The sequence below is a fragment of the Siphateles boraxobius genome, unplaced genomic scaffold (assembly GCF_051911475.1).
Source record: "Siphateles boraxobius isolate OS27281-9 unplaced genomic scaffold, OSU_SipBor_1 20, whole genome shotgun sequence".
NCBI classification, from domain to species: domain Eukaryota; kingdom Metazoa; phylum Chordata; class Actinopteri; order Cypriniformes; family Leuciscidae; genus Siphateles; species Siphateles boraxobius.
Window position 1 is genome coordinate 12,200,297 of NW_027508811.1, and position 27,709 is coordinate 12,228,005.

Sequence of the window (27,709 nt, forward strand, 5' to 3'; positions counted from 1 at the left end):
GAGGGCTTAATGCAAATGAGTTTCAAGGTTTACAGCTAAATCTTTCCCTGGTACAAAACTGGTCTGTTTTCCAGTAATTGTTGGCCCTCGAGAGTTATTTTTCACAGAAGTCTATTTGTTTATGCTACTGGTTTGTAAATACAACATGGGTTAAACCTTGGCACCAGATCATCTGTTCTGATTAGTGCCAAGTTGTAAATATAAAACTGAATTTCTCAACTGCTATGAGCATTAGAAAAGAAAACCAGCAAAGTGTTTATTGTTTTAATGTGTGTGGAATGTGTAAAAGGTGTTAACATTTCCTTTAACCACTGACTGCCTAAACCTCTCTCACACAACTAAGGTCATATTATTCCCTTAAAGATCTTTTTGTGTTTCACAGTTAGAAGTATAGCATCAGCTGGAGTAAAAGCTGCAGTAAGTACAGTAAACCTCCTGAGAATTATGGTTCTGTACTATCCTAATCCCATATGCACTGAAAAAAACAAATCTGACTTTCACAAGTTATTGAATAGAGGAGCTGTATGTGAGGAACATATGATCATAATGTACGAAAAATCACAGCTTAGAGAGATCTAGTCATAACAGTCACGGACTGGCATTTTCAAGATCTTTCAAAGTATGTTTTAGTTTTCTCAAACAAAATCTTTCGATCTAAAAAATGCATTTAAACACACAATGCTGATCTGTGGTATATATACCATAATTTGAAGGGGGGGGGGGGGGTCATTTCAAATTAAGGTATTTTTAGTAACAGGTCTCATTATGGACCATGATTCATGAACTAGCAATATATTTTACAGCATGTATTATTGACCTTTGTTCATGTTAATAAAAATTCAATTCTTCATTGTTATGTTAGTTCACAGTGCAACAAAAACAACTTGAGTTTAATAATGCATTTGTAAATGTAGAAACTAACATCAGCTAAGATGATTAAATGCTGTAGAAGTATTGTTAATCGTTAGTTCATGTAATGTAGTTAACTAATGTTAACAAATGAAACCTTATTGTAAAGTGTTTTTCTAACATACTGTTAGGTATGTGTGGAGTGCAAACTTGAGTGGAACAAATTTGCTTGTACAAACATTTAAAACATTGTGTTCTTTTGCAACTGTCATATGACTTATTCTTTTTTTAACATGTATATTATATTTCCCAGGTTTCACAACCTTATAATCTTGGCTGAGGCAATGACTGAACAATATGGGTTTTGTTTGTGAACTGTATGGTATGATAAGCCTTGAAATAGGATTTTGCAGTTTTCATATATGTACTGCTCAAAAAATATATATTTTATGTGGAATTGCAGGACACCAATGAATGTAGATTTTCAAAACAAAAAAAGTAGGTTAGTGTATCAGTAACTCTTTGTAACTTTTTTTTGTGGCTTCACTCAAGTATGAATAATGCAATCTGAAAACAAAGCAGCTTTTAATAGAGCAGAATTAAGAGTGGTTATTGTCTAAACAAAATATTCTAGATGTTTATATTTCAGCACCAAACACAGCTTATGATTATGACTGTATACACTGTAAAAAAAAAAAATTATATATATATATCATTGGTTTAACTCAACGAAGGAGATTGGTTTCATCAAAAGAAACTCAAAATATTATGTTATCTGAACCAACTAAATCATCTAAGTTGAGGATGCACAGGCTTAAATGACCTCAAAATTATTTCTTAGAAGAACCACTAATTGTCTATCTGTGAAGACATTGACATTTTCTCTCTCCCTCTTGTGTCGGAAGATCTATTCAGTATCTCCAAACCGCCAATGTGACCGTCTGCATTTGAGAAAAGTCATTGTAAAAACACAGTTACTCCCATCAACCATGTGCAAACCGTCAAATCCACAATATCTATCAGTGTCTGGATTGACAGCTCGACGACACCTGTTGTTCAGCCAGCGAACAGAACACGACACACTGAATTGGCACAGTCTGGCACATTCAGCCCGGTCTTACCATCAGTGCGCTCAAGCGCCCAACACACAAAGGCTTGTTGTGTAACTGAATGAGCGCTTTACTGATGCCCTGTGTAAATACGTATTAGGGGTCAATGGTAGGAGTTGTTATGTTCATTAATACATTCTTGCGCGGATTGAGCAGAGGGAGAGCTTTACATAATTACGTTTATGCTTTTTCACGTGAAACGCTCCTTTAAAAGAAGGCTTCGTTTGAACACATTGAGGCACATCGCGCGCGCGAGTGGACTGTGATTCTGCACACTCTGGTGTCAAAATTGCGTTCAAAATGGTAACGTATCCATTACCGGAGGGATTCACCGAGTTCGATGTGTTCTCACTGGGATCTTGTCTGCTCGTGGAGGGTAAGCAGAATCTTGTTCAGGTTTAAAAAGCGAGAGAGAGAGGAACGCGTGCAAATATTACTTTGTGGATGTGCATATGTGCTTCATCCGGGAATGATATAGCAAATGGTTGCAAAATCAATAACACATAATGTTGATTTAACTATCTATCTGAAGGGTGCCACTTAATGTATAGCCTATTACTGTTTCATAACCGCGCTGTTATGGGGTTTTGGGAAGGCTCTGATTGTTCACACGTTTTATGTCCTCTAAAGGTCTCCTCGGGTTCTTCCTGAATGCTGTCACCGTTGTTGCTTTTCTTAAAATAAGAGAATTACGGACCCCAAGTAATTTTCTCGTGTTCAGTCTGGCCATGGCAGATATGGGTATTTCTATGAACGCCACTGTCGCTGCCTTCTCAAGCTTTCTGAGGTGAGGACGCGCACGTTTGTGTGTTGATGATGTTGTTGTTGTTGACGGAACCCCTAGAGGCGATGGTGCGTCACGGATGCCAGTGTGTAAATACAGCTGTGATGTAACGAGGGGTCATTTTTTCCCTCTCGTAATAAATTACCAAAGTGCAGCTGTTAAATGAAATGGATAGTTGGGGTTGCAGGGCTTTTTTAATTCCCTGTGAGATGAAATGTATTTTAATCACATCATTGCTGTAATAAATAATAGCATAATCCAGCCTAAGATGATTTCCTGGTCTTAGCTGGTCTCCCGGCCTGGTCGGGCTGGTTTGAGTGTTTTTGGCTGCCCCCAGGCATGGCCACCAAGCTGCATTACCAGCTGAGCACCAGCTCAGACCATTTTAAACCAGTTAAGACCATCAAACCAGGTCTGTGATTTTTTAAAAGATTTTTGTTTGTTTGTTTTCCACAGGAATGGCCTGTTGGAAAATCCAACTTATGCTGGTTTCTAACTGGTCCAGGTAGTTCATTAACTGGTGCAAGTTGGTAGAAAATTTTAGACCAGAAACAAACCAGCTACCAGCTGTTTTCAGCGCCAGCTAAAGACAAGTTTGGAACAGAAACCGGCTGTAAAAAGTGATCAGTTGACTTAACTTAAAAAAAGTGAGGAAACCCGTTGCCTTAAAATGAATAAGTAAATAAAATTAATGTGTAATTGAAAACATAGATTTTTTTTCAATTAAGCATGGTTTATTTACTTAATAAGACAATGGGTTTCCTCACTTTTTTAAGCTAAGGCAACTGATCACTTTTTACTGTGCATGTTCCAAAATACAAATATTTTGGATATCCAAATTTGCTGATACAAGCAAAGATGTGAACACATTTTCGAGATAGGAGAGACAAAATGTTAAAGTTTAAGAATCTGTCACTGTGAACAATACATTACAGATGACTAAATTAATTTAATCGGCTAACTTTGAGCTTTTTTTAAATATGTGATCTTGAAATTTCAGATACTGGCCTTATGGATCAGATGGATGCCAAACCCATGGCTTCCAGGGCTTTATGACTGCTCTTGCCAGCATTCACTTTATTGCAGCCATTGCTTGGGACAGATACCACCAGTACTGCACAAGTGAGTAACAGGAACAGAGAACCTTGGTAAAAAAACAAAAAAACAATGAGATGCCTTTCACCAAATAGGACCTGCGCTTCAGTGGGATATTTAACGGTCTTTGTTCTAGTTCAGACCACCCATGTTGCAAAGACCACCAGCTGAAGGTACTTATAGTGCACATAGGCATCACCAAAGCCCATTCTTTCCAAAATCTCAGTGAATGGCCATTTTAAATTAGTACAAATGTCAACACTGTGGACTCAGGTCTAAATTTTTTTGGTGTTTTAATATCAGAACCTTAAAAAAAAGTTTAGGATCATTAAATAAAACAATTTAGTACACAGCACAATGTTTGATCACCTTGTATCATTAGGGACAAAGCTGCAGTGGAGCAGCGCCATCACCCTGGTTATCTTCATCTGGCTCTTCACTGCCTTCTGGTCCGCCATGCCTCTGATTGGCTGGGGAGAGTATGACTACGAGCCCCTGAGGACCTGCTGCACATTGGACTACAGCAAGGGGGATAGGTAAGATGCACAGTACATTCATAATTCACGTCATGTTATAACATACAGCATTGCTCTAGTGTCAGTTTCAGACCCATATTCTGACCCATATATTCAAATATGCATTCTGACCCATATTTACAAATATATGAAAGCAATATTATGGTAATAGGGACGTTTCATTTCCTTGTAAATTTGTGACTGTGAAATAAGACCCTTGAAGGCCTATAAATGTAATTTCACCTGTCCTTAGGAACTACGTGTCTTACTTGATCCCAATGTCCATCTTCAACATGGGCATTCAGGTGTTTGTCGTGCTGTCTTCCTATCAGTCCATTGATAGGAAATTCAAAAAGAGTGGGGAGGCTAAGGTAAAGTATCCTCTACACAATATTAGAATTTGACATGAGACCAAAATGCGCATGAGTACTGTGTATACATTTCCCCTCACATTGCATAAGACCGTTATTCATGGTGACTGAGTGGGTCAAAGAAACGTTTTGCCTGGGAGCACAAAGGCATCTCTGCAACAGCTACTGAACTCATCTCCAGAACTATTATGTAACGCTAAAAAATAGCATGCACTCCTATACCAAAGTGATAGCAGAAGAAGAGGACTTCCTTACAGACAGTTAAGACCAGCACAGAACAGGGTAATTAACGTTAACTATTACTAAGATTTTTGTTAACTGAAATAAAGCTTAAATAAATAACATTAATAGGCTATTAGATGAAAAACCTAAATGAAAACACTAAAATTACTAACAGGAAATAATAATAATAATAATAATAATAATAATAATAATAATAATAATAATAATAATAATAATATATAAAAGGACTAATAATAAAATAAAAATTGAAAATAATAATTTTTTGGCAGATACCAATATTACTAAAAATGAAAATAAAATAAAAGCTAATTCATAGCTAATAACATTGGCACAGTATCACTCTAATGTACTTCTGTATTCTACTACTGTACCACTGAACTGTATTCTAATTTGTAAATATAGTATTGTACAGTAGGTCCTTTCATTATGTGTTTAAGCCTTTGTGCCAAATTTAGCTTATTACATCAATTTTAAAAAACTCTTTTTGTGTGTGTTGTGTTCACTTGTACACAAAAAATAAATCTGTAAAAAAAATCAGTGAACTTTACAGTAAAAAAAAAACAGTACCAACATTTTAGGTTTTACAGATTTAACTTAAATTTACAGTAAAAAAAAAAAAACATTTCGCTAACTGATATTAATGTTAATAAAGTATTAATATCTGTTTTGTACCTTTGTAATACACTGACAACCACCAAAAACGATGAATCAAAGCTCATCACAAGCAGCTTTTCCACAAGCGGAGAAGGTGAATACTTATATATAAAAGGTGCGCAGTTTCATTCACACAAACACTAAACACCATCATGGTAATGCACATGACACTAAAGTAATGCAATAAACATTCATTTAACAACATTAAATGTAACATAAAACCCTTATGTACATAACTGATTAGAAAAACTAAGAAACCATTATTTCAACAAAAAAGCATCAAATGTGAAGTGACACAAGAAATTCTGTGATTGTCAATTTGTCAATGACTTGTTCTTTTTCACTTCCAAAAACTGTAAATGTAACGGTATTTTACTGTAAAGGTTAGATATATGACAGTTACACCATATATAGTAAGGAAACTAACTGTAAACCAATTAACGGGATTTTACAGTTAAAAATGCTTGCTATGTTTGCTCATATGAACAGTAGGATTTTTAATGGTGTATACGTTACATCTAAGTTAAATCTGCAGCATGTGACTTCTAAATCTCCTGCTTGCTCTCCATGTGCAGTTCAACTGTAGCACTCCTCTGAAGACCATGCTGTTTTGCTGGGGTCCCTATGGTATCCTGGCTTTCTACGCTGCTGTGGAGAACGCAACCCTCGTCTCTCCTAAACTGAGAATGGTGAGGAAGTCATTGTTTTAAAAGCATATCAGACACCCAAAAAAGAGTTCACCCCAAAATGAGTAATCTGTGTCTTCTGGGGTGCACAAAAGACGATATTGTGTAGACTGTGTTAACTGTTTTTGTCAAATGAGAGTGTATGGGTTCCGATACAACACTGACTTTTATCATATTCAAAAAACTTTTTTTAAATGATACAGTATATTCATCAAAATATGTTCTTTTGTGTTCCTCGGAAGAAAGAAAGTCACACAGGTCTGGAATTAATATAATGAAAATCATAGACTACCTTTATTTATTTCTTTAAGGAAATTAATTCCTTTATTCAGCAAGGATGCATTAAATTGATCAAAAGTTACAGTAAAGACATTTATAATGTACAAAAGAATTGTACTTAAAATAGATTGTAATTGTATAAATTATATAAACTGTAACAACTTTATAAGGAATGTTTCTTACTAAAAAATTCACCTTTGACATCACAGCAATAAATTAAATTTTAAAGTAACTAACATTATTACCATTATTACCATTTAGAACATTAGAAAACCATTATTTTAAATTGTAATATCGCTATTTTTCATCAAATAAATTCAGCCTTGGTGAGCATAAGAGACAATAGCATAAACACATGAACCGATAAATAACATTTTTGTTAAACTATTTTCAGTATGTGCATAAAAAGAGTCTGATTTGGATGTGTTCAACAGATTGCACCCATTTTGGCTAAGACATCCCCTACTTTCAACGTCTTTGTTTACGCCCTCGGAAACGAGAACTACAGGGGAGGAATCTGGCAGTTGCTCACTGGTCAAAAGATTGAGACTATTGCTATTGAGAACAAGTCCAAATAAACGAAGCATATGACAATAACAGTTAATGTCCTGGTGGTTTCGAACAGGTATGAAACATGCTTATTGGCTTTGTGTGCTTATGTCATCCTTGCTGTATTTTTGTGGACTGTCTGTGGTCGTGAGTGTGGAGTCTGTTTGTGGTATATTTTGGTCTGTTATATTTAATATAGGGGATTTCAACATGTAATAAAATTCCTAAACTGATATTTTGACAAAGCACATAAGCTGCTCCTAATGGAAATGTTACAGAACGGGCTCCAAATTTATCCGTATCATTACAAAGCACATGTAAAGAAGAGAACGTGTGGCCGTCATTCAATAAGAGTTAAGCTTCTTCCATACTGTATATGCGGTTCTGAATGGAAACAATCAGGAATCATATGTTTTGAGGTTTCTGGGAACTGTTCAGATTTTTGATTGTATACAGTATAAGCGCTGTTACGCTGTACAACAAACAGCCTTTTTAAATGTCAAGCTAAAAAGAATAAACAGAAATGTAATTACTGCTATCTTTAAGAGTTCAATACTTTTACCATTTCTACAGTATGTTCATTTGATATGTTCATGTTAACCAAAATGCACAGTTTAGCACACAGAACATAAAGTGTACTTTATTTTCCACATAAGGAAATTACTTGCTATGAGATAAGGTCTACATCCAGCTTATGAGACGGAATTAGGCGAGCTACATTTTTTAATCCCAGAAACAACGGTGCTTTTCATGAAAACACATTCCCCAGCTCACAAGATTAGTCAAAAGAAAAAGATTATGCACGAGACTTACTGCAATTGGAAATGTTCTGACTGGTGATCCCGTTTTCAATTTCTGCATATTCTGTCTCAATTTCAACACGAATCATTCTGGCATCTAATTTTTTTTTTAAAAATAATTCATGCCAATCATTTCTTTATGAAGGTATTCTTGTACACCGTAAGAAAAAAGGTTTTCTCAGGCAACACAAAAATGCATTTCACGTAGTATTAACATATTTTATAGTTTCACTTTTTATGCATAACAGTAATATCATTACTACAGACTGAAGAAAACAAGCCAATAGCATAATAATGACATGTAATTTTGCAACCTAAAGGGTGAAATTGCATACAATGTGCATATTTTTAGCTCAACAGAGTTTACTTTGCAACTTTAGAAGCCAGAATTTGAAGAATTTCATACTATAATGTAGGCCTACACAAATACAAATTTGGGACATTTTCTGAAAGACATAATTTCCCCCATTTTACACATTTGTAGTACAAATACTTCGTAAATACACTTGATAAAGTATATAATATGCTGAAAGAACGAAATGCAATACAAGTTACCAATGATTGTGTTAGTGACACGCTTAATAACAAATGGTTGATAAATGTTTACCCTGACGCAATATCTCTGTAGTGTTTCATGTGTCACTTGTCACGCTAGAATCAGACTAGTCTTTAAAAGCTCTTGTGTCCACTTTAAGCTTGACTTCCTCAAGTGCATTTTTCAATAACCTGTAAATAATGTGCGAAGTTGTCATGTTCAGTGGATGTCTTGTCATTAACAACTGATTTGTATATCTCAGCCAAGATACACAACAGTGAAATAAACATTGCTGTCTACATTATTGAGTTGTAGTTGAGTTCTCCAGACCAGGCTTTAGTAAACTGGAGATTAAACAATGGGCACTTTTTACTTTTCCGGTGTTCTCAGAAGCGGAAGTCGTCATAGTTGGGTAAACGTCTATAGTGATGAATGGGAGATGACAACAAATATCATTTTTGTATTCCTATTTGCTCCAATATATATATATATATATATATATATATATATATATATATATATATATATATATATATATATATATATATATATATAAATCCATGATAGCATTTCTGAGACTTTCTAAAAGAGAGGAAAATTATTGATAGATTGATTACAGCAGTCAAAAGAGAGAATGACATGACATTTGCAGTTGTATTAGAAACACAGTAGTGTTAATTCATGTTTGTGATTCACTGCCAGGGTAATTAAAATGTATATTAATATTAAAAAAAATATATATATATATATATATTGACAATATTTTGTGATAACTGCAGAAACTGTGAACAAGGTCGATTCTGCAAACTATGACAATATTCTTTCCCAGTATTCAAAAATCAATTAAATAGTATATTTGACATTTTTATTTAAAAAATCTTGACATGGATCAGTTTACGCCACTTTTTATCAAGTTGTACTTATTCCATTTAATTTATTTGTTTTTTTTTTCTTTGACGTCTTAATCACAAATAGCACTGTTGATATAGCAGATGGCTTTAGCTTCTGCGTTTATTAATATTTATATTAGGTTACAGAATGAAAACATGTTGCATCCTTAAGTATAAACAGTTATTATTATGAAACCATTAATTTAATATTTATTTATTTATAAATATTTTAATAATCTGGCATTCAGAAATCCAGACAACAATAACAACTCAAACCAACTGACAAAGTAAACATACTTTACTAACAATTAATTTTGGCCACATATCTGCATATCACTAGGGGGGGATTTTTCTTAATGACTTCAGTGCAAATAATGACATTTTTTAAAAACCTTAAATCATTATTCCAGATCTCGTCTGAAAATGTGGTGACTTCTATTAAAAAATTAAAAAATAAAAAAGCAATCAATTAGTGGAGAAAGCAGTCAAGTCAAAAATCTCATAGATCAGGAATTTTGAAATTCTCCTGGTATTTACAGTGGTTTTATAGAGGTAAACCAATGCATATCTCTGGCGTAAATATGGCATTTCACTGTCAAGACAGATTAAGGCTAGAGAAGTGCTTTTTTCCACACTTTTGAAATCTGTTTTCATACTTGGAATATTTGTACCAGGCAGAAAGGCCAAAATATCAGTCTCCTATGTATCAACATGAACAGTCCACAGCTTTGTGAAATCCAAGTGGAGATAATAAATCACAAATGTGACGTCTCTTTGAGATACAAACAGTTCTCACCAATTCTGATTTGTATTCGATTAATGACATGTAACCCATACTGACAGCAAGAGTGCCTGAGCCGCTGCACTGCAATCCAGAGTAATCAGTCACAAGCTTACGATCAGATATCCAAAGGTTCAACAACATGGTGAAAGGTCAGACCGGATGCCAGAAGCCATGCATTTTTTATTTGATTAAAGAACATTTGAAGCAGATTATGCAATCATTATGCAAATGTGCATGGGAAGCAGTCTGTCATATCAACTGAATTGTCAGTTCAAGCTGGAAGCGTTTTCACAAACAGTGATAATATGACATCAGTTAAAAAAAACGATGAAAGCGAGATTCATTTGGCTCCAAACATACAGGGATATTAGGGATTTGTGCCACTGTATGCTCATAAACATTAAATAAAATGCGTGAACAATTAACAATAGACATAAAAGTAGAAAAAAAATTGGTGTTTTTTTCACGAAATTGTATTTTAAAGGATTATGGACAGTGTAATCTGGATTACTGATGTGTGCGTCATTGCTCTTTAGAGAGCTCTGTGTTCTCAGTCATTTAAATCACTAAAGTCATGTTTAACTATAGTGTGGAATGAAAAGGGATAAATACATATTGCCTACATAACTTTTGTAGAAACTTGACCTGACCTGACTGTCAAAAACTGGATATCAAGAATGAATTAGCATTTAAATAATCCACTAACAGTGTTGTTTTAGTATTTAGTATTTCTTTATTATATTTTTATTGCACTTTTTTCACAGATTAGAACTCAAAAACATGATCCATTCATTGAGAACATAGATTTACACTACATACAAAAAACAAAAACAGCTCAAATAATACAAACTTCCGTTGCAACATATTTGCTCACATTAGGGATATTCTCATCTGTAAAATCCAAACAATAAAATGTTTGTGACTCTAGGGTCCAGATCATTTAAAAATGGCTTCCATATTTTGTGAATTGAAGTCTGTCTTGGAGTGGATTAGACGTGTCGTATCAGTTCCCTCACTGGAATCAGGGGGGTATCAATAATCCACTGAAAAAGTATGTATTTTCTTGCTGCAAACGTCATGATATTAAAAAGTCTTCTAGCCTCAGAAGTTAAATCATCACCACAGGCCCAGTAACAGTGACAGGGGATCCAGTTCCAGATAGAATCTTTTGCATTTTATGAAGTATTTTTTCCCAATAAATCTGTATTAGACTACATGACCATAAACAGTGAGTCAAAGTACCTATTTTGGTCTTGCATTTGAGACAAAATGGGGAAAAGGAATTGTTAAAAGCATACAGTATCTATGACCATGAGATACATGTAAACTATATAGAATCTTCAATTGAATTGCTTGCGTACAATTACAGACCAATATTGTTTTAGAATTTTCCCAAACTTTGTCCCAAATATTCTCATCAATTGGAACAAACAACTCAACTTCCCATCATTTTCGCTGTGGTTTTTTTAAAAATAAAGTGCCTAATTTGCTACAATTCTGACTTTAGACATTTTATCCATAATTTGTTGAAATTACATTTGGTTGCCATCAGTAAATAAGTCTGTGAGCCTCACCACACCCTTGTCATACCAAGACCTGAAGTTTGCATCCATCATTCCTGGTTGAAAATCTGGATTATTTAAAATTGGGGAGAATACCGAAGTGACCTTAGATCTGCCCTCCAAACACCTGACTAAGTGCCATGCCCTGAGTGTGTTTAAAGTAATAGGATTAGCACAACTTTAAAGGCTTTAAAACTTTTAAAGAACAACAGGTCTTGTCATGGGTATTTGGACAAACTTCTTTCAATATCTAACCATACAATTGAGATCATATTTTGCTATCTAATCAGAAATATAGTATTTTTTAACCCTTAAATGCATCAGGTCTTTGGTGACTCAGGACGTCATTCACTACCCTCCTCCTCATTAATTTTTTAAAGTTAGACATCAACCTTCTTAATCGTCCTTAATCAATTCATTATAAACAATATAACAAGATGTTTTCCCATACATTTTTGTAAAAATCGTATAGGGTTGCTATCGACCCGAGGTGGGTAACTGTAAGTATATTTTTCTGCAAAACAATAGTTGAGTCTTTGATAAATGAATAAGTGCAATTCACCTTTATTCCACAAGGTGGCAATGTCTGATACACAATGATTAGTGACATTGCATTCATCGTTCCCCCAGGCAGAAAACAAAAGAATAGGAAATATAATCAGCAAAAACTTAAAATGACTCAGCAATGTACTGCAAAGCAAGTAGCTACTGAATGCAATCAAAATATTTGTGTCACTGTCACGTGATGGTGGATCCGGTGAAGAAGCTGTCAGCAATCAAAATACTGATTTTATGATGATACTTATGATGATAAGATGAGACTTTTAAGAATATGTTTGAGATCGCAAAAATTATCCATATGCTGAATGTATTGGAAATGAGCTCTGACGAGGACCGTGATGATGGTATAAAATATCTGCTCAAACTGAACCCTTCCAAGCACCAAAAGGTAACAAAATATGCTTTATTTTATTCTTCTGTATGTAATTGTTACTCTAATACCAGCTGAGATTTATATTATCGCGACAGGTAGAGATCCATCCGTGTTAGATATAGATCCGGCTCGTTAAAGACCCCAATATGTAATAATGATTGGAGAAACATTCATGCATTTAAGGGTTAATATTTGGAATTGGCTTTTATTTTTTATATTTTTAGTTTTCATTTATGTTTTAGTAATCTTCTTTAATGCTTTTGTCATTAAAAAAAATTCTATATAGCTTTAATTTATTTTTATTTCAGTTTTAGTAATTTTAGTACTTCAACTTAAACGAAAATAAGAAATGTTGTCTTGGCAACTATAACTGTAATAGTTTTCATCTAATATTTCTATTTTATCTTTATTTCAATTACAGAGCACAATTTTTAATAATTTTAGTTTACCATAACAACACTGTCCAAGACTCTTTTAGCATGGAGAAATTAATGTTAATGAAAATTACTAATATCATTAATAATTTTAGCCACTACAATTTAATAGTGTAATAAAAGCAAATCAAAGAGAACCCAGCCAGAGGCGAAATTAGTATAACTGAGCTGAATTTATTTAACAAATAATGCATTTTATATTTTATGAAGAATTAAGTGAAATTGAGCTTTGACTCTGAGGCCTTTGAGATTTTGTATTAAACATTTCTTGTCATACTGACAAAAGGACGCTGGACACCTGGAGATTCCGAAGCAGAGATACTCAAAAAATATTATTAATTACTCTACATTTTTATGTCACATACTGTACAATAGGTGCCCAAACTGGTAAGACTTTTAAATGTGAAACTGCCCCTCCATGTTTGTTAATTTAGGAAGAAACAGAGAGCTGATGATGTGTAACGATTTCTTAGCTTGGGGTAATTTTACATGTGACTTAGCTTGGCTGCTGTCTGAACCAGCCTCCATTAATGAAATTGTATTTCCTCAACAAGGTTATAGCTTAATCCTTCTGTTTATGATTCACCTCAGGCACATGGATTTAAAAAGTTTTTAATCATTTTACCTTGCATATTTCAATTTCACATGTTCACATGTGTAGCATGTTGGTGCTTGCCATGACAATAAGACAGGGTTTGATGTCAAAATAGTATTGTCATCCTCTATGTGTATGTAACCAGTAAACAACCAGTATGAACACAAATTAACGTTCTGTAAATGAAATAATTGCACTTGTTTCAGTATAGGAACTTTTTTTTTTAAATCAACAACAACTGAAATTTGCTCAGAACCAGATAAGCAGAAATGTTGAACCAGATTCAAGAAGATGACATTACATGGTAAAAATATTTTTAAAATAACAACTAAAGAGAAGTCTTCAGGGGCTGTTAACAGAATAAAACAATCAGAGCAAATACTGTCCAAAAACTAAAATGAAAGATAGCCTTCAACTTTTTACTAAGCTTTCAAGCCTATAAAATGGGAGTTTAACCACGATTGCTTCAACTTAAACACAGACATCATGAACTAATACTTTTTACCACTGCGGATTACATGGTGAACTTGTTTCTCATGATTTCAGATCAGATCGGAATGGAGTCCAGGCTGGAACAGCAAGAAAATCTTTGATCCTCAGGGAACGAATCCAGTGAGGAGGAGAAGGACGGATTGGGGATATGACGTATGTGCTTCACACCAGGCCAATGCCAGGAATTAAAACCATATTATTTCCAGTGAATGAATAGACTGCAAAGATGGGCTGTAGAGTGGAGGATTAGCAGTGAAAAAGAGAGCGATAGAAAGACAGAAAGAACACATGAAAACAAAAGCTCCCAGGGGGAAACAGACTATTTAAATGCACATTATGTAGTGCACTACACACCATGAATAAATGCACCACATCATGTGATGCAAAGGTTTATTAATATTCTTTGTGTGTTTGTTTATGACGCATTTCCTGGTATTTGAGTAAAAAACGTACTTAATAAAAAACATAAATCAGCAGGAGAGTCTGGCAGATTATTTTAAACTCATTTTATGGCCTATATATATATAAATCATTGTTGGCTGTGATTGCATGTATGCGTTACTATGGCCACCTTGTGGTAAAAGTTCAGTATAACATTATTTAATTACTTTAAAGGGGTGGTTCAGGATTTTGGACATCGGTCCTCATTTTCCCAGTTAGCCTGGGTGTTATTTATCAGTGGAGACAGTTTTCAAAAATTTTCATCCAATCCTTCCAGTTGTATAGTTCACCGGTACTAGGCTAGCGTGAGTCAACGGTGTCTGCTAGCCTGCCATTAAAAACACCCACTCCACAGTACACCAAAAGCAAATAAATTCTAACGCCAGATGTAAATGTCTGTTGAGAGAATAATGTTAGAAATCAAACTACCCTTTCATCGCATTGCAATAGTTATACTTTGTTCCCTGTATTTATTAGCACAGTCTACAGCACCGGCGTGTGATATTAAGTTACCTAGGCAACCGAGAGAGACGGTCCACATGATAATCACGCAAGTGTATATCCCTGCAGCTGACACTCATCACTACAGAAGCAATGTATATCACCATGTTGCCAATTCCTTCGTTTACAATCGAATGTTTCAATATCGTTGTTCAAGCAAGGCTACTACTAGCTAGCTAGACGTTCCGACTGTAGTGCGCTTCTGTTCTGTGTTTTCTTTTCGCCGCAGGACTACTAACCAGAGCAAAGTAAAATTCCGCCGCTGCTGAGAAACTAGTTCCTGTAAATGTAATGCGATCATTGAGATGCAAGAGTAGTTTGATTTCTAACATTTTTCCCTCAACAGACATTTACATCGATAGTCTGGCGTTATAATTTCTTTGCTTTTGGTGTACTGTGGAGTGGGTAAAACTGTTTTTAATGGCAGGCTAGCCGATACCGTTGACTCACGCTAGCCTAGTACCGGTGACTACACAACTGGTAGGACTGCATGACATTTTTTTAAAACTGTCTCCACTGATAAATAACACCCAGGCTAACTTGGAAATGAGGTCCGATGTCCAAAATCCTGAACCACCCCTTTAAAGGGGTCATCGAATGCCTATTTTCCACAACTTGGTATGGTATTCTTGGTATTCTTTAGGGTCTTCATGTAAAGTTTGTAACATACTTTGGTTAAAATTCCTCAATGGTTGTGTAAAAAAACACCCTTTTTACCTCCTCAAAAACAGCTCTGTTCACAGTGTTCACTGCATTGGCAAATGGCTGAGGGTGGAAATATGCTAATACAGGAAAGTTCGTCATTGGTCGTGGGCGGAGCATATTGCTCAGAAAATCCAAATTTATATGCAAACACCATATAACACATTTTGCATCCGATGCAGTGCTGGAAGTGGGGCGGTACCAACCGGTACGCAGTACCGGCACTTCTACATTTTACTCTTAAGCGTATCTGCACTTTTTCTTGCGTACCGCTACTTCTCGCATGTAGCCTGTACTCGACCACTGACAGAAAAAGCGCCAGTGTCACGCCCGTTGATATACTTCGTATGCAGTGAGTGTGCAGTGCGTATTTTTTCCGCACCCATGTTAACAGGTTCGAGCTTTCACACTGCACGCGCATGCGGTCCGTCAATGCGCTCCTGGTGCTGTAGGTATACAGCAGTGCAGAGATCGTTCCGAGTCTATTTTTGCTGTGCTGCACGCGGTGAATTAAAGTGACAGCTCATGGCTCGTGGTCAAAACACAGATTGACATGAAAATATAATAATCTCACCATAAATGCATTTAATTAAATAAAATGTAATAATCTAAATGTATTTTTGGACTTGCAGACTTGGAGGAGTTCCGTTTTCGCACACACGTGCACACACGCACGACATGTTTTAATAGGCTACATTTATGTTGTTAATAAATAACAACAAGTTTTGTTATAAGTTTTGTTTTTCACTGTAAAAAATCTCAAATGTCATGATTTGCCACCTTTCTTTTCCCACTTCAAGCACTGATCCGATGACCCATTTAACTGTTGGTTTGTATGCTTGCATGCATATTCCCATTTATTTGTCTCATAATGCAAACATGTTCTGCATCAATTTTGTATTATGTCAACATTTAGCTAATATCCTTACTCATCACGTACAAAGGGGATTAAGCAGGTATCATTCTTACATTCTTATAGGCTATTATAATTCTCTAACAAGAACAATATCTCTTATAAGCTATTTTGTTTGGTTGTTTTGCAAGTTTGTCTGCGATTTTAAGTTAAGTCAATTAAAAATTAAATGTATGTCAAAAGCCATCAATCAACAATTTAAATTCACTATTTTGCACACTAATCCAAGTTTGACCCGTTGCAGTACAACAAATAAACCACCAGATGTCACGAACACCCAATTATTGTTCTTCCGCAGGCAGAAAACGCTAAACTAAGTTTGCACAGCAGATGGCGGTACATTATCACTAAAATTACTGTTCATGTCCTACGTTAACTAGAGCAAACATGACACCCCTGTCAGTCAACTGCGAGGAAAACAAATCTTTAAAAATGACAATGCTTATTCCTGTCACTACTACCTTGAAAGCTTTCGGACAAATCTTCACAGTAGGCTACACAGCAGATCATTTATTGCTTTGCAGGACGAGGAGCTGTCCAGTCCGCTGTGGTGCTGAAATGCGGAGATTACCGACACACTGATTTTTATACAATTTTTTTTTATAATAATCATATATATATTAAATTGTAAAAAGTGTTTTCTACTGTGTAAATAAACTGATGCTATTCCCCCTGCAAATGTTATGTATTTCAGAAATGTTAGTTTTGTGTTTATACACAATGAGATCCTTAATCATAAAAAGCCTGTGATCAAACATCCCATTTTAACATTACATGGTAATTATTCCACATAGGTGTATGGGGTAGATTACTCATTATGTGCGTAATTTTTCTTTTTCACCATTTTCTTTCTCCCTTTCTATCGAACAGAAATCTAAAAACATATTTGAAATGAGAGGAATCACGGTCAAAGAATATTACAACTTGTCTCAATAAAATAAACTAGCACGGAGCACTTTATTAGCATATAACTTTCCAAAGTCTGTTTATGAAAACAAACGAAAGCGTAGGCGGCGATCAATAACTACTCAGCGAGCGAGCGAGTGAGTGAGTTAGTTCTCACTGAGCAACTTAAATAATACTTGCAGGCATCTTCCTCGCAGTCAGCATATCTGCCGAGCTCGGTGACTTAAGGTTTGTGGTCCTAAGCAGTTATAGAAGCTCGCTCAATATTTTGAAGTTATAAAGCAAAGCACAACTTGGCGTTACTGGATAGGGACTTGACGTGTTAAATGAGCATAAAAGACCCAGCTGGTTGGGGTAGCACTTGAGGGGGTAGCAAACAGTGCGTCACATCCTTGGGAAAAAAGAGGAGCGATTCCAATGGAATCAACATGTAAGCGCATCTGCATTGGGTGGCATCAATAAGAAGACAGCTGAGGAGAAATCATGACATTGATCTACAGGTGAATTCATCTATTCATGCTCATTCGGGCTCCGCGCGCCTTACTACAATGCCAGTGTAAATAAGGGGAAAAACAAGGCGGCGAATTTTTGACCTGACTGTGAGTTTTTGACTTGGCGTCCTCAACCGAATACGATGAAACAACACTGCATGACAGCAATCGAGAGGGAGGAAATGCACACGCAACGAAGGACTGCAAGGTAAAGCAGAAAAAGTTGGTCCGCACGCCGAGGCTTCACTATTCAAGGAGTGTTGGACAACCCAATGTGCGCGGACTTTTTGAGGAAGAAAAGCCCATTTTAGAAGAGAGTTAAGAATCTTTTGCTTAAAACAACCAAAGTGTGGATCATGGCTACGGAGGAATCGGGTGGCTTGGCGCAAACCGCCGCCGTTAAACTATCAGAGATGGGGGAAAAAACTAAACAGTTAGGAACTGCGATCCAGGACCCCGAGCGACAAAGAAGGATTATTCTAGTCATTGTATGTGTGGCACTTCTGCTAGACAATATGCTTTATATGGTCATCGTGCCTATTGTGCCAGATTATCTAGCGCGTTTAGAGAGTGAATCGGAGCAGGCGCACATAAAGGGTAATTCTTCAATCAACAGCACGCAAAACGAGAACTTTGACTTGCAGATCGGCGTGCTTTTCGCCTCAAAAGCCATTCTGCAGCTCATTGTCAATCCCTTGACCGGAACTTTCATAGACCGAGTCGGCTATGACATCCCACTTTTAATTGGACTCAGTATCATGTTTGTCTCGACATGCATTTTTGCCTTCGCAGAGAACTACGCGACTCTGTTCGTCGCGCGCAGTCTGCAAGGGCTCGGCTCGGCGTTCGCAGACACTTCAGGAATTGCCATGATCGCAGACAAGTACACGGAGGAGCCAGAGAGAAGTCGCGCGCTGGGCATTGCCCTCGCGTTCATCTCGTTCGGAAGCCTTGCCGCGCCCCCGTTTGGAGGGGTACTGTACGAGTTCGCAGGCAAACGCGTCCCGTTCATTGTTCTCGCCTTTATATGTTTGGCAGATGGTATACTATGCCTGACTGTCCTCAAGCCCTTTTCCAGTAGGACTAGAGAGAATATGCCGATTGGCACCCCGATTTACAAACTAATGATTGATCCCTACATAGCGGTTGTGGCAGGAGCTTTGACCACATGTAACATCCCCCTTGCTTTTCTGGAGCCCACCATTGCTAACTGGATGGAGGGGACCATGGATTCATCCCAGTGGGAGATTGGGCTCACCTGGCTACCTGCCTTTTTCCCTCACATTTTAGGTGTTTATATCACTGTCAAGCTGGCAGCACAGTATCCGCACTTGCAGTGGTTCTATGGGGCACTTGGCATGGTTATCATTGGTGCCAGCTCTTGTATTGTGCCGGCTTGCAAAAACTTCGAGCAGCTGATAATCCCCCTGTGTGGCATTTGTTTCGGTATTGCACTGGTAGACACAGCTTTATTACCCACACTTGCTTTTCTCGTAGATGTCCGTCACGTGTCTGTTTATGGTAGTGTATACGCAATTGCAGACATCTCCTACTGTGTTGCCTACGCACTGGGCCCCATCGTGGCCGGTAAAATAGTGCACGATCTAGGGTTTGTGCAACTCAATCTGGGCATGGGTCTGGCGAACGTACTTTACGCACCGGCCCTGATTTTCCTGCGCAACGTGTGCTTTATGAAACCATCTCACTCTGAAAGAAACATGTTACTGGAGGAGGGAGCCACAGGTCTGTACGACACGATTAAGATGGAGGAACGCCAAAGAAAGAAGCACGGCTACAGTTCAGCCGGTAACTGTGTGCCCATCGGCGAGAACGGGACATTTGCTGGAAAATCAAAGTCATTCTCTGAAGAAGAGACGTCTGAGCTAGAATACATATAGACTGAGTCGTCTGTCCGTGGTCATCTGTTACAATCCTGTTAAAACCTCTGCTGAATATAAATGTTTTTCATTCACTCATTTACGTTACTCATTGTCCTGAGGAAAACTATTGGTGAACTGCATACAATCTTAAAATAATTTAGACTACTCAATTTACTGAAATAGTGAGCTCAATATTTTTTTCTTCAATATAAGAAATGTAAAAGAAATGTAAAAAAAAAATTATATATTTCACTGTTTAGTATTCCGCTGTATTAAGTTTATTATTCAGGGATATAAATATGGTGCAAACATATTAAATATGAAGACGCGTGTGTACGTATTAAATGGGCCTTCGTTGAAGTTATTCCGCCGAATTTGTGCAGTTACAAATAATATGCAAAATTTCATAGAAAAAAAATGACGGAACCGGTGTGAATCCTGCCTTTTCAGTGTCTGTTTCAAGTATTAAATGTTTAGGGTGTATTTCTGGAATGCGTTACTGTATATTATGGAATATAATGGTGTACATATGTGCATATCAAATGTACATAATTAAAAGAAAATCTGTGAAACGCCTTGTTGTGCGCCGAGTGTCTGTGACTGACTTTCATCATGCATCTACACGATCAAGCTTTAAATAGATGCAGTTACATATCTACATCGAAAATTGAATTGATTTCGTTTTGGCTAAGGCTACATTTTTCTTACATTCATTAGTGACAGAAAACTAAACAAAATATTCAAAATAAATGGAGTCAATACATTTGCGTATTTATTTGTGCAGTAAAAAGCATCAAAGAGCAAAAAATACGACAAAGAAACGAAAATATACATATGCTGACATAACACGCATGAACAAGACATTATAGATATCTGCACTATATGTAGCCTATGCTATAATGAAAAGGCTGTGTTTAAAAAACAACTTTTCTGTCCATTCTTTCCACACCCAAATTGATTCATAAATATAAAGCGATTAACCAAAACGGACGTTTATGGGGGTTTCTGTACAAAATGCTTTTCGCAAAACAGACGTAAATCGAACCTATTTATTTAAAAGAAGAAGAAATAGTGCTTATGGTGCAAGATGGTCTATAACAAGACATTCCTCTTTTCGTTTTAATTAAATTATCGAGCGCGTTCGCGTACGGAAATTTTTTCTTCTGCGAGATTTGGAAAGGTGGCCATAAATTTCTTTCAAGGACTTAACTTAAAGTGAGTGTGAGGTGGGCTGGCAGATGCGGCATCGAGCGAATGGAGTTGAGTGGGAGGAGTCTGAGAAAGGTACCGCTCCTTCAGCATCTTTCCTGAGGAGCATCCTAAGAGGCTCCCGACTTGCAATGAATGGGACGCAATGTTAACAGACACCATCAACGGCACTTTCCTCTTAATAAAAAACGTCGGGACTATGAATCTGGATAAACCCTTTGAGACACCTGAGGAATCCCATAAAGAGTAAGACATTTTGGTAAGTCATTTTTAAATTGACACTTTTGAGAATGTAGAAGAACGTTTATGCTTACAGCCACCTCCTCAAACAAGGACCAAATAGAGCTAAAAAGCTATAAAAAAATACTTTCTACTTAATTTACATTCAAAATCTCTATTCTATGTATTTAATATTAAAATTCTAATTAATTGTAAATAATTTATGGCTGCTAATAGCCTTGTCTAATCGATGTGGCTGATGATAAAAAAAACATATAGCACAGTTTTTAGTCATTTTATGGATATTTATATTGATAAAATGAATTTGAATACTATTTGCAATGCAAGCTGTCTCTCATACCTGTATATCTTTTCCAGAGGGAACTGGGAAAAGTGTCAGTGGATTTACATCTTTCTTCTTTTAATTCTTCAACTTTGAGGATGCCGGTTTTAAAAAGGGAACAAGCAAGAGACATGGGAGATGCAAGTGTAAGCAAAATACTAATATATCTCTATGTAAAATTGTTTGCATTATGTGGCTTAACTAAATGTCTTTCAAACATTCTCTTTTAACATTACAAACAGACATGGAAGTCTACAATATTGATCAAACATAAATGATCATGTTGATTTTATACATGCCATTATAGCAGAAATGATCTTGTACACAGGGCAAAATAATTTAAATATAATACTTGTCAGGGATCACTGCAGCATAAAAGATTTACTAGGACTCTATCAAGGCTATTTAGACAAGAGACTCATTAGCTTGAGAACAAATACCAAGATCTAGAAAACAAATGCTACTTAAGCAGAAGCTGTCCCTGGCGCTAAAATATAAATGAATGAATCGCAATAAGGCTCTGATCATGATCTCAATTTATAGGGCCTTCCGAAGCTCCCGGTGCCCCCTTTGCAGCAAACACTGGAGATGTACCTAAAGAGCATGAGTCACCTCATACCAGAGGAGCAGTTCCGAAAGACCAAGGCTATTGTAGAGAAATTTGGAGCACCTGGTGGGATGGGAGAATTTCTTCAGAAAAAGCTAATAGAGAGAAGCGATCATAAGGCTAATTGGGTATGGAATGCACTGTCTGGAAAAAATGTGACTTTGCTGTAAACAACTTTGCTTTTAATGTGCAGGCACATTCTATTAAATATGGTTTGAAAGTGATTTATTTGCTCATACTCTCTCTTGATCATTATCTAAGGTGTATGACTACTGGCTTGAAGACATGTATTTGAGCAACAGATTAGCACTACCTGTCAACTCCAGTCCGGTTATGGTCTTTCCTAAGCAGAACTTCAAGGGTCAAAGTGACGTCCTCAGGTACAGGACTCTGGGTATACAGCAGAGGCGACTTTTATTCCTTTAAACTCAGATGACAATGAACTCACTGCATGTCATCATTGATATCAGTTTATTTAAATGGAAATGCAATGTCTACATAAGTTAAGGATACTGTATACGCATTAGGATTGTGCAAAGCTGTTAGGTCTGTAAACTGCATGATCTCATCCGCTAACTGTGTAGCTCCATATGGCTGTGTAATTGAGGGGCTCATTAACTAAAATTTGATTTCTCATTCAGCATAGTTTAATCTACAGATTAGTAAGTGTGTAAACAAAGTGTACCTCTCACCCTTACTTGATGTTGATTTCAGTCCTAAAATGGACGTCTGAGGGAAGCAATATATACCATATAATGGACATTGCTATTTTAGGCTTAACATAAGTTAAGAATAAGTTATGTTTCCTATTGATTGTTTCTACATTTTGTATTAAAAGATAAATATAAGTAGTTTCATTATGGTAAGTAAAAGTCTAGAATTAGTCTCTAGAGAATATAAAATTAAACCAATGATTTTGTTAAACCCAAATTGGGTTAAGTGCCATTTTAAAACCTAATTAAAACAACTGCATTGCCACACACACACACACACACACACACACACACACACACACACACACACACACACACACACACACACACACACACACACACACACACACACACACACACACACACACACACACACACACACACACACACACACACACACACACACACACACACACACAAAACCCTTCAAAAGGTTGGTCAGATACAAAAAAAAATATTTTAAATGGTAGTTTATTTATAAACTGTTGCATATTTTTTCTCCACAGATTTGCTGCCCATCTCATTTCTGGCGTATTAGAGTATAAATCTCTTATTGATGGGTACGTTTTACTCCTTGTTTTCACATGTATTCACATTAACTTCTAGCATTGTGAACATGAAGGTATGCTGCATTTGTTGCAGACGTGCTCTCCCTGTAGACTATGCTCGCGGGCAGCTGGCTGGGACGGCCCTGTGTATGGATCAGTACAACAAGGTCTTCACCTCCTACCGTCTGCCAGGGCCAAAAACTGACACTTTAGTGGCTCCGAAGAGTGCGGTTATGCCTGAGCCCGAACATATAATAGTGGCTTGTAAGAATCAGGTAAGCATTGCTTCACCTGCACAGTAAAATAAAAAAAAGTTTAGTCAACTTGAAATGTGAAATTGAAAAGTGACAACTTGGATTTTTGAGTTGACTAAACTTAAAATTTTAGGGCAGAACAAAGACTTAAGTTTTTAATGGTAAAACAACCATTTTCTTACTCTGTGGTACTAAATCTAATTCTGATAGTTATGTTTCTTTTTTATATGGTTATGCTTTTCTTTCTAATTTTGTTAGAGTTTGATTCAAAAAGTCATAAGCAATCTGTAAAGACAAAGATTTGATGCTGTTTTCTGCCACACCATGCTATATGTGTTTGCAGTTTTTTGTTCTCGACGTGGTGATAAACGTTCGTCGATTGAATGAAAAAGACCTTTACACCCAGCTGGAGCGAATCAGAAAGATGGCAGACATTGAAGAGGAGCGTCTGCCTCCTATCGGTCTGCTCACATCAGATGGCAGAACACAGTGGGCTGAGGCTCGCAGCGTACTGATCAAAGGTCAGACATCATTTCTCCTCAACTATACAAGCTGTATCTTTACTAGACCTGCAATTTGACATCCAAATATTAAGGAACAAAACAACTTATGAGAGACCCGTTTTACCAGATAAACTCAACAACAAAAAAATTCCCCTGATAAAACAAGAAATTCCGTACAGGTTAATGGAATTCACACACATATAAAATGAAATATTTCTCAATCGGGTGCAGATTCTACCAACAGGGACTCTCTAGACGTGATTGAACGCTGTCTGTGTCTGGTGTGTTTGGATGAGCCCTCTGGCATTGAACTGACTGATACCAACCGAGCTTCGCTGATGCTCCACGGAGGGGGCACGGACAAAAACGGGGGCAACCGCTGGTACGACAAGCCCATGCAGGTAGAAACCCACAGTTGGATCTAAATTGACTAAGAAGATGAATTCTAAAATTAAACTACTGTAATGATTTCAGTTTGTGATAGGTGCAGATGGATGCTGCGGCGTTGTATGTGAACACTCCCCTTTTGAGGGAATAGTGCTCGTGCAATGTACAGAGTATCTACTTAGATACATGTAAGCCAAATTATTATTTTATTTATAGAAATTAATTTCAAAGTTACTCTTTGATTATCCACAATGCACTGCTGGTCTGGCAAATTCAATGAATACATTCACTTCTGAAGGAATCTGTAATATCCTTTTGCTTATTCTCACTAGCACAGTAGTTGCATTTATGTATTTGCCAAAGACTCTAATGAGACGACTTGAGATATATGCACACACAGCTTGAGAATAGCAGCTAAGCTAGTGAAGACGCAATGTGATGGACTGAGACTGTTTCTCTCACAGGAGGGGAAGCCCTTCTAAGCTGATGAGAGCGGCCAGCATGAGCGAGCTTCCTGCCCCCAGACGACTGCGCTGGAAATGCTCGCCAGATATCCAAACGTTCCTCACGGCCTCAGCAGATAAATTACAGAAGTAAGTCAATAAAACAGGTGATTCACCAGGGTAGTAACTTCTTTAAAATCTAACATATACCATTCTGATAGCTTGCAATTAATTAATTACACTAAACTTTGTTTATCCTAATAAAGCTCAATCCAATTATACTCCACTGTAAAAAAGTTCCCGCCTTAAATTTTTAAGTACAATCAACTTGTCATTTCAACTTAAATTACATTTACTTAAAAATTAGTTGAATCTTGTGTAACTTATAAAAAAATGTTGAAAAGTGCTTAACTTATTTTGATAAGTTAAAGCAATGTAAAAACATGTTGTCATAACTTATTGATCATTTAAATTTTTACAGTGTAGAAAAGACCTCAAATTTAATTATTCCTGAGTATCACAGGCATTTTGAAAGTGATTTAGTTTATATAATGTCACTTATACATAAATATTTTTAAATAAAATTCAAATAGACAAATAAAAGGGTGTAAAATACAAGAAAAGTGTTAGCATCTTTTGGGTTTACATACTCTGTCGTTTAGAAGTATGGGGTTAGTAAGATTTTTAGTTTGAAAGGAATTAATGCATTTATTTAGGATGCATTCAAGTGATCGAAATTGACAGTATACATTTATAATGTTAGAAAGATTTCTATTTCAAATACAGTAAATGCTGTTCTTTTTTTTGTTGCTGTACTGTTCGGTCTATCAAAGGCTCCTGAAAATGTTTACATTGATAATAATAAGAAATGTTTCTTGAAAACCAGCACCAAATCAGCATATTATAATGATTTCAGAAGGATCATTAGACAGAGACACTGAGGACTGCATTTTAGCTGCTAGACATTTAGTTTTGCCCTCACAGTAATAAATTAGAAAACTTTTTAATAATATTTCTCAGTATTATTGTTTTTTTTATCAAATAAATGCAGCCTTGGTGAGCATAAGAGACTTTCAAACTGTTAATTCCTACAGACTTGCAAAAAATCTGGACATGAATGTCAACAAATTCACTGGATATGGCAAAGAGTTCATCAAGAGACAGAAAATGAGCCCTGATGCTTATGTTCAAGTTGCCCTCCAGTTTGCATTTTACAGGTCAGTCTTCTCTATAATTGAAGATATATTAATACTACTATAGAATGACGATTTAGTTTTTTTTTCTTCTTTTGCATTCAGATGCCATGGACGTCTAGTGCCCACCTATGAAAGTGCATCAATACGCCGCTTTCAAGAGGGACGAGTTGACAACATTCGCTCCTCCACACATGAGGCCTTAGCATTTGTGAAAGCTATGGTCAATAGCTCCAAAATCACTGTATGTGATTTAGTTTGTTTACACTGCACTTCATTCATACTGCCCTGCATTTCATGCAAATGGCAACTCATTTGTAGAAAATGCTGTGTGGATTGTCAAAACAGCAATAGCTTAGGAAGGAATAATAACACTTGCTTCCTTTATTTATTTAGGATGCTGAGAAAATGGAGTTGCTTAGGACTGCCATTAAAGCCCAAACCAAGTATACAGTTCTAGTAAGTGAAACGGACAGCTGAATTTGAATTACACAATCTGTCAGTTAGTCATGACTCATGTTTAACTGTGATTATCAAACTGTGATTGTCATACTGTCTGCTCTCCAATAAAATATTGCTCTTCCACTATTTGGGAACAGGCAATCACTGGGATGGCAATAGACAATCACTTGTTGGGGCTGCGAGAGATTGCCAAGGAGCTAAAACTGGAAAAGCCAGAGCTGTTTTCTGATGCAACCTATGCCACCAGCATCCAGTTCATTCTCTCGACAAGCCAGGTTCACTTTGAAGCCTAACACTTTGAAATTATGAGAGATAGACCTAAAAATGGATTTGTTATTCATAGTGCGCATGCAGCTTCATATTAGTACTAGATCACTAATCTCTTTCGTTCAAAAAATTGCTTGTCTTTGCATAGGTGCCTACCACGGAGGAGATGTTCTGCTGCTATGGTCCTGTTGTCCCTAACGGCTATGGAGCCTGCTACAATCCTCAGATGGACCACATCATTTTTTGCGTGTCAAGCTTCCGTGACAGTGCTGAGACCTGCTCAGATTTGTTTGTGAAGACTCTTGAGGGATGCCTGAAGGAAATGCAAGATCTGTGCCGAAAATGCAACACTGAAGCTAAACCAGCTGATTCCACAGAAAGGAGGGAGGGAACTCCCAAGGTAATGAAGAATGGAAACAAATCATAGCCAGAAGCTACAATGTTTAAATCGCATGGAAGATGCAGGAAGTAACCACTGTGACTGTGCAAAGAGTGAACATTTCGAGAGAAAATCACAGTCCTAAAAATACAGCAAGGCTCATAGACTGATTTAGTGTATACTTTTGA

The 27,709-nt window shown here is 36.6% G+C and overlaps 3 protein-coding genes across 3 annotated transcripts; all 3 read left to right on the plus strand.

Moving 5' to 3' along the window:
* Nucleotides 1-1,792: 1,792 nt before the first annotated feature.
* Nucleotides 1,793-8,773, plus strand: rgra (retinal G protein coupled receptor a). The gene is made up of 7 exons (XM_077236926.1): nucleotides 1,793-2,334; nucleotides 2,589-2,745; nucleotides 3,743-3,864; nucleotides 4,220-4,373; nucleotides 4,606-4,723; nucleotides 6,196-6,309; nucleotides 7,020-8,773. The coding sequence occupies exons 1-7, from the start codon at nucleotides 2,259-2,261 to the stop codon at nucleotides 7,161-7,163; spliced, it is 885 nt and encodes a 294-aa protein (XP_077093041.1). The 5' UTR covers nucleotides 1,793-2,258; the 3' UTR covers nucleotides 7,164-8,773.
* Nucleotides 8,774-17,948: 9,175 nt separating this feature from the next.
* On the plus strand, nucleotides 17,949-20,513 carry slc18a3a (solute carrier family 18 member 3a). Its single transcript, XM_077236346.1, has one exon. It carries the CDS (start codon nucleotides 18,471-18,473, stop codon nucleotides 20,010-20,012), a length of 1,542 nt encoding a protein of 513 aa, XP_077092461.1. The 5' UTR covers nucleotides 17,949-18,470; the 3' UTR covers nucleotides 20,013-20,513.
* An 837-nt stretch (nucleotides 20,514-21,350) lies between these two features.
* chata (choline O-acetyltransferase a) lies at nucleotides 21,351-27,690 on the plus strand. Its single transcript, XM_077236883.1, has 15 exons — nucleotides 21,351-21,462; nucleotides 21,801-21,911; nucleotides 22,309-22,500; nucleotides 22,634-22,752; nucleotides 23,592-23,645; nucleotides 23,728-23,908; nucleotides 24,231-24,408; nucleotides 24,622-24,791; nucleotides 24,865-24,965; nucleotides 25,242-25,370; nucleotides 26,315-26,437; nucleotides 26,519-26,657; nucleotides 26,810-26,872; nucleotides 27,013-27,150; nucleotides 27,291-27,690. Exons 2-15 carry the CDS (start codon nucleotides 21,864-21,866, stop codon nucleotides 27,567-27,569), a joined length of 1,914 nt encoding a protein of 637 aa, XP_077092998.1. The 5' UTR covers nucleotides 21,351-21,462; nucleotides 21,801-21,863; the 3' UTR covers nucleotides 27,570-27,690.
* The last annotated feature ends 19 nt before the right edge of the window (nucleotides 27,691-27,709 follow it).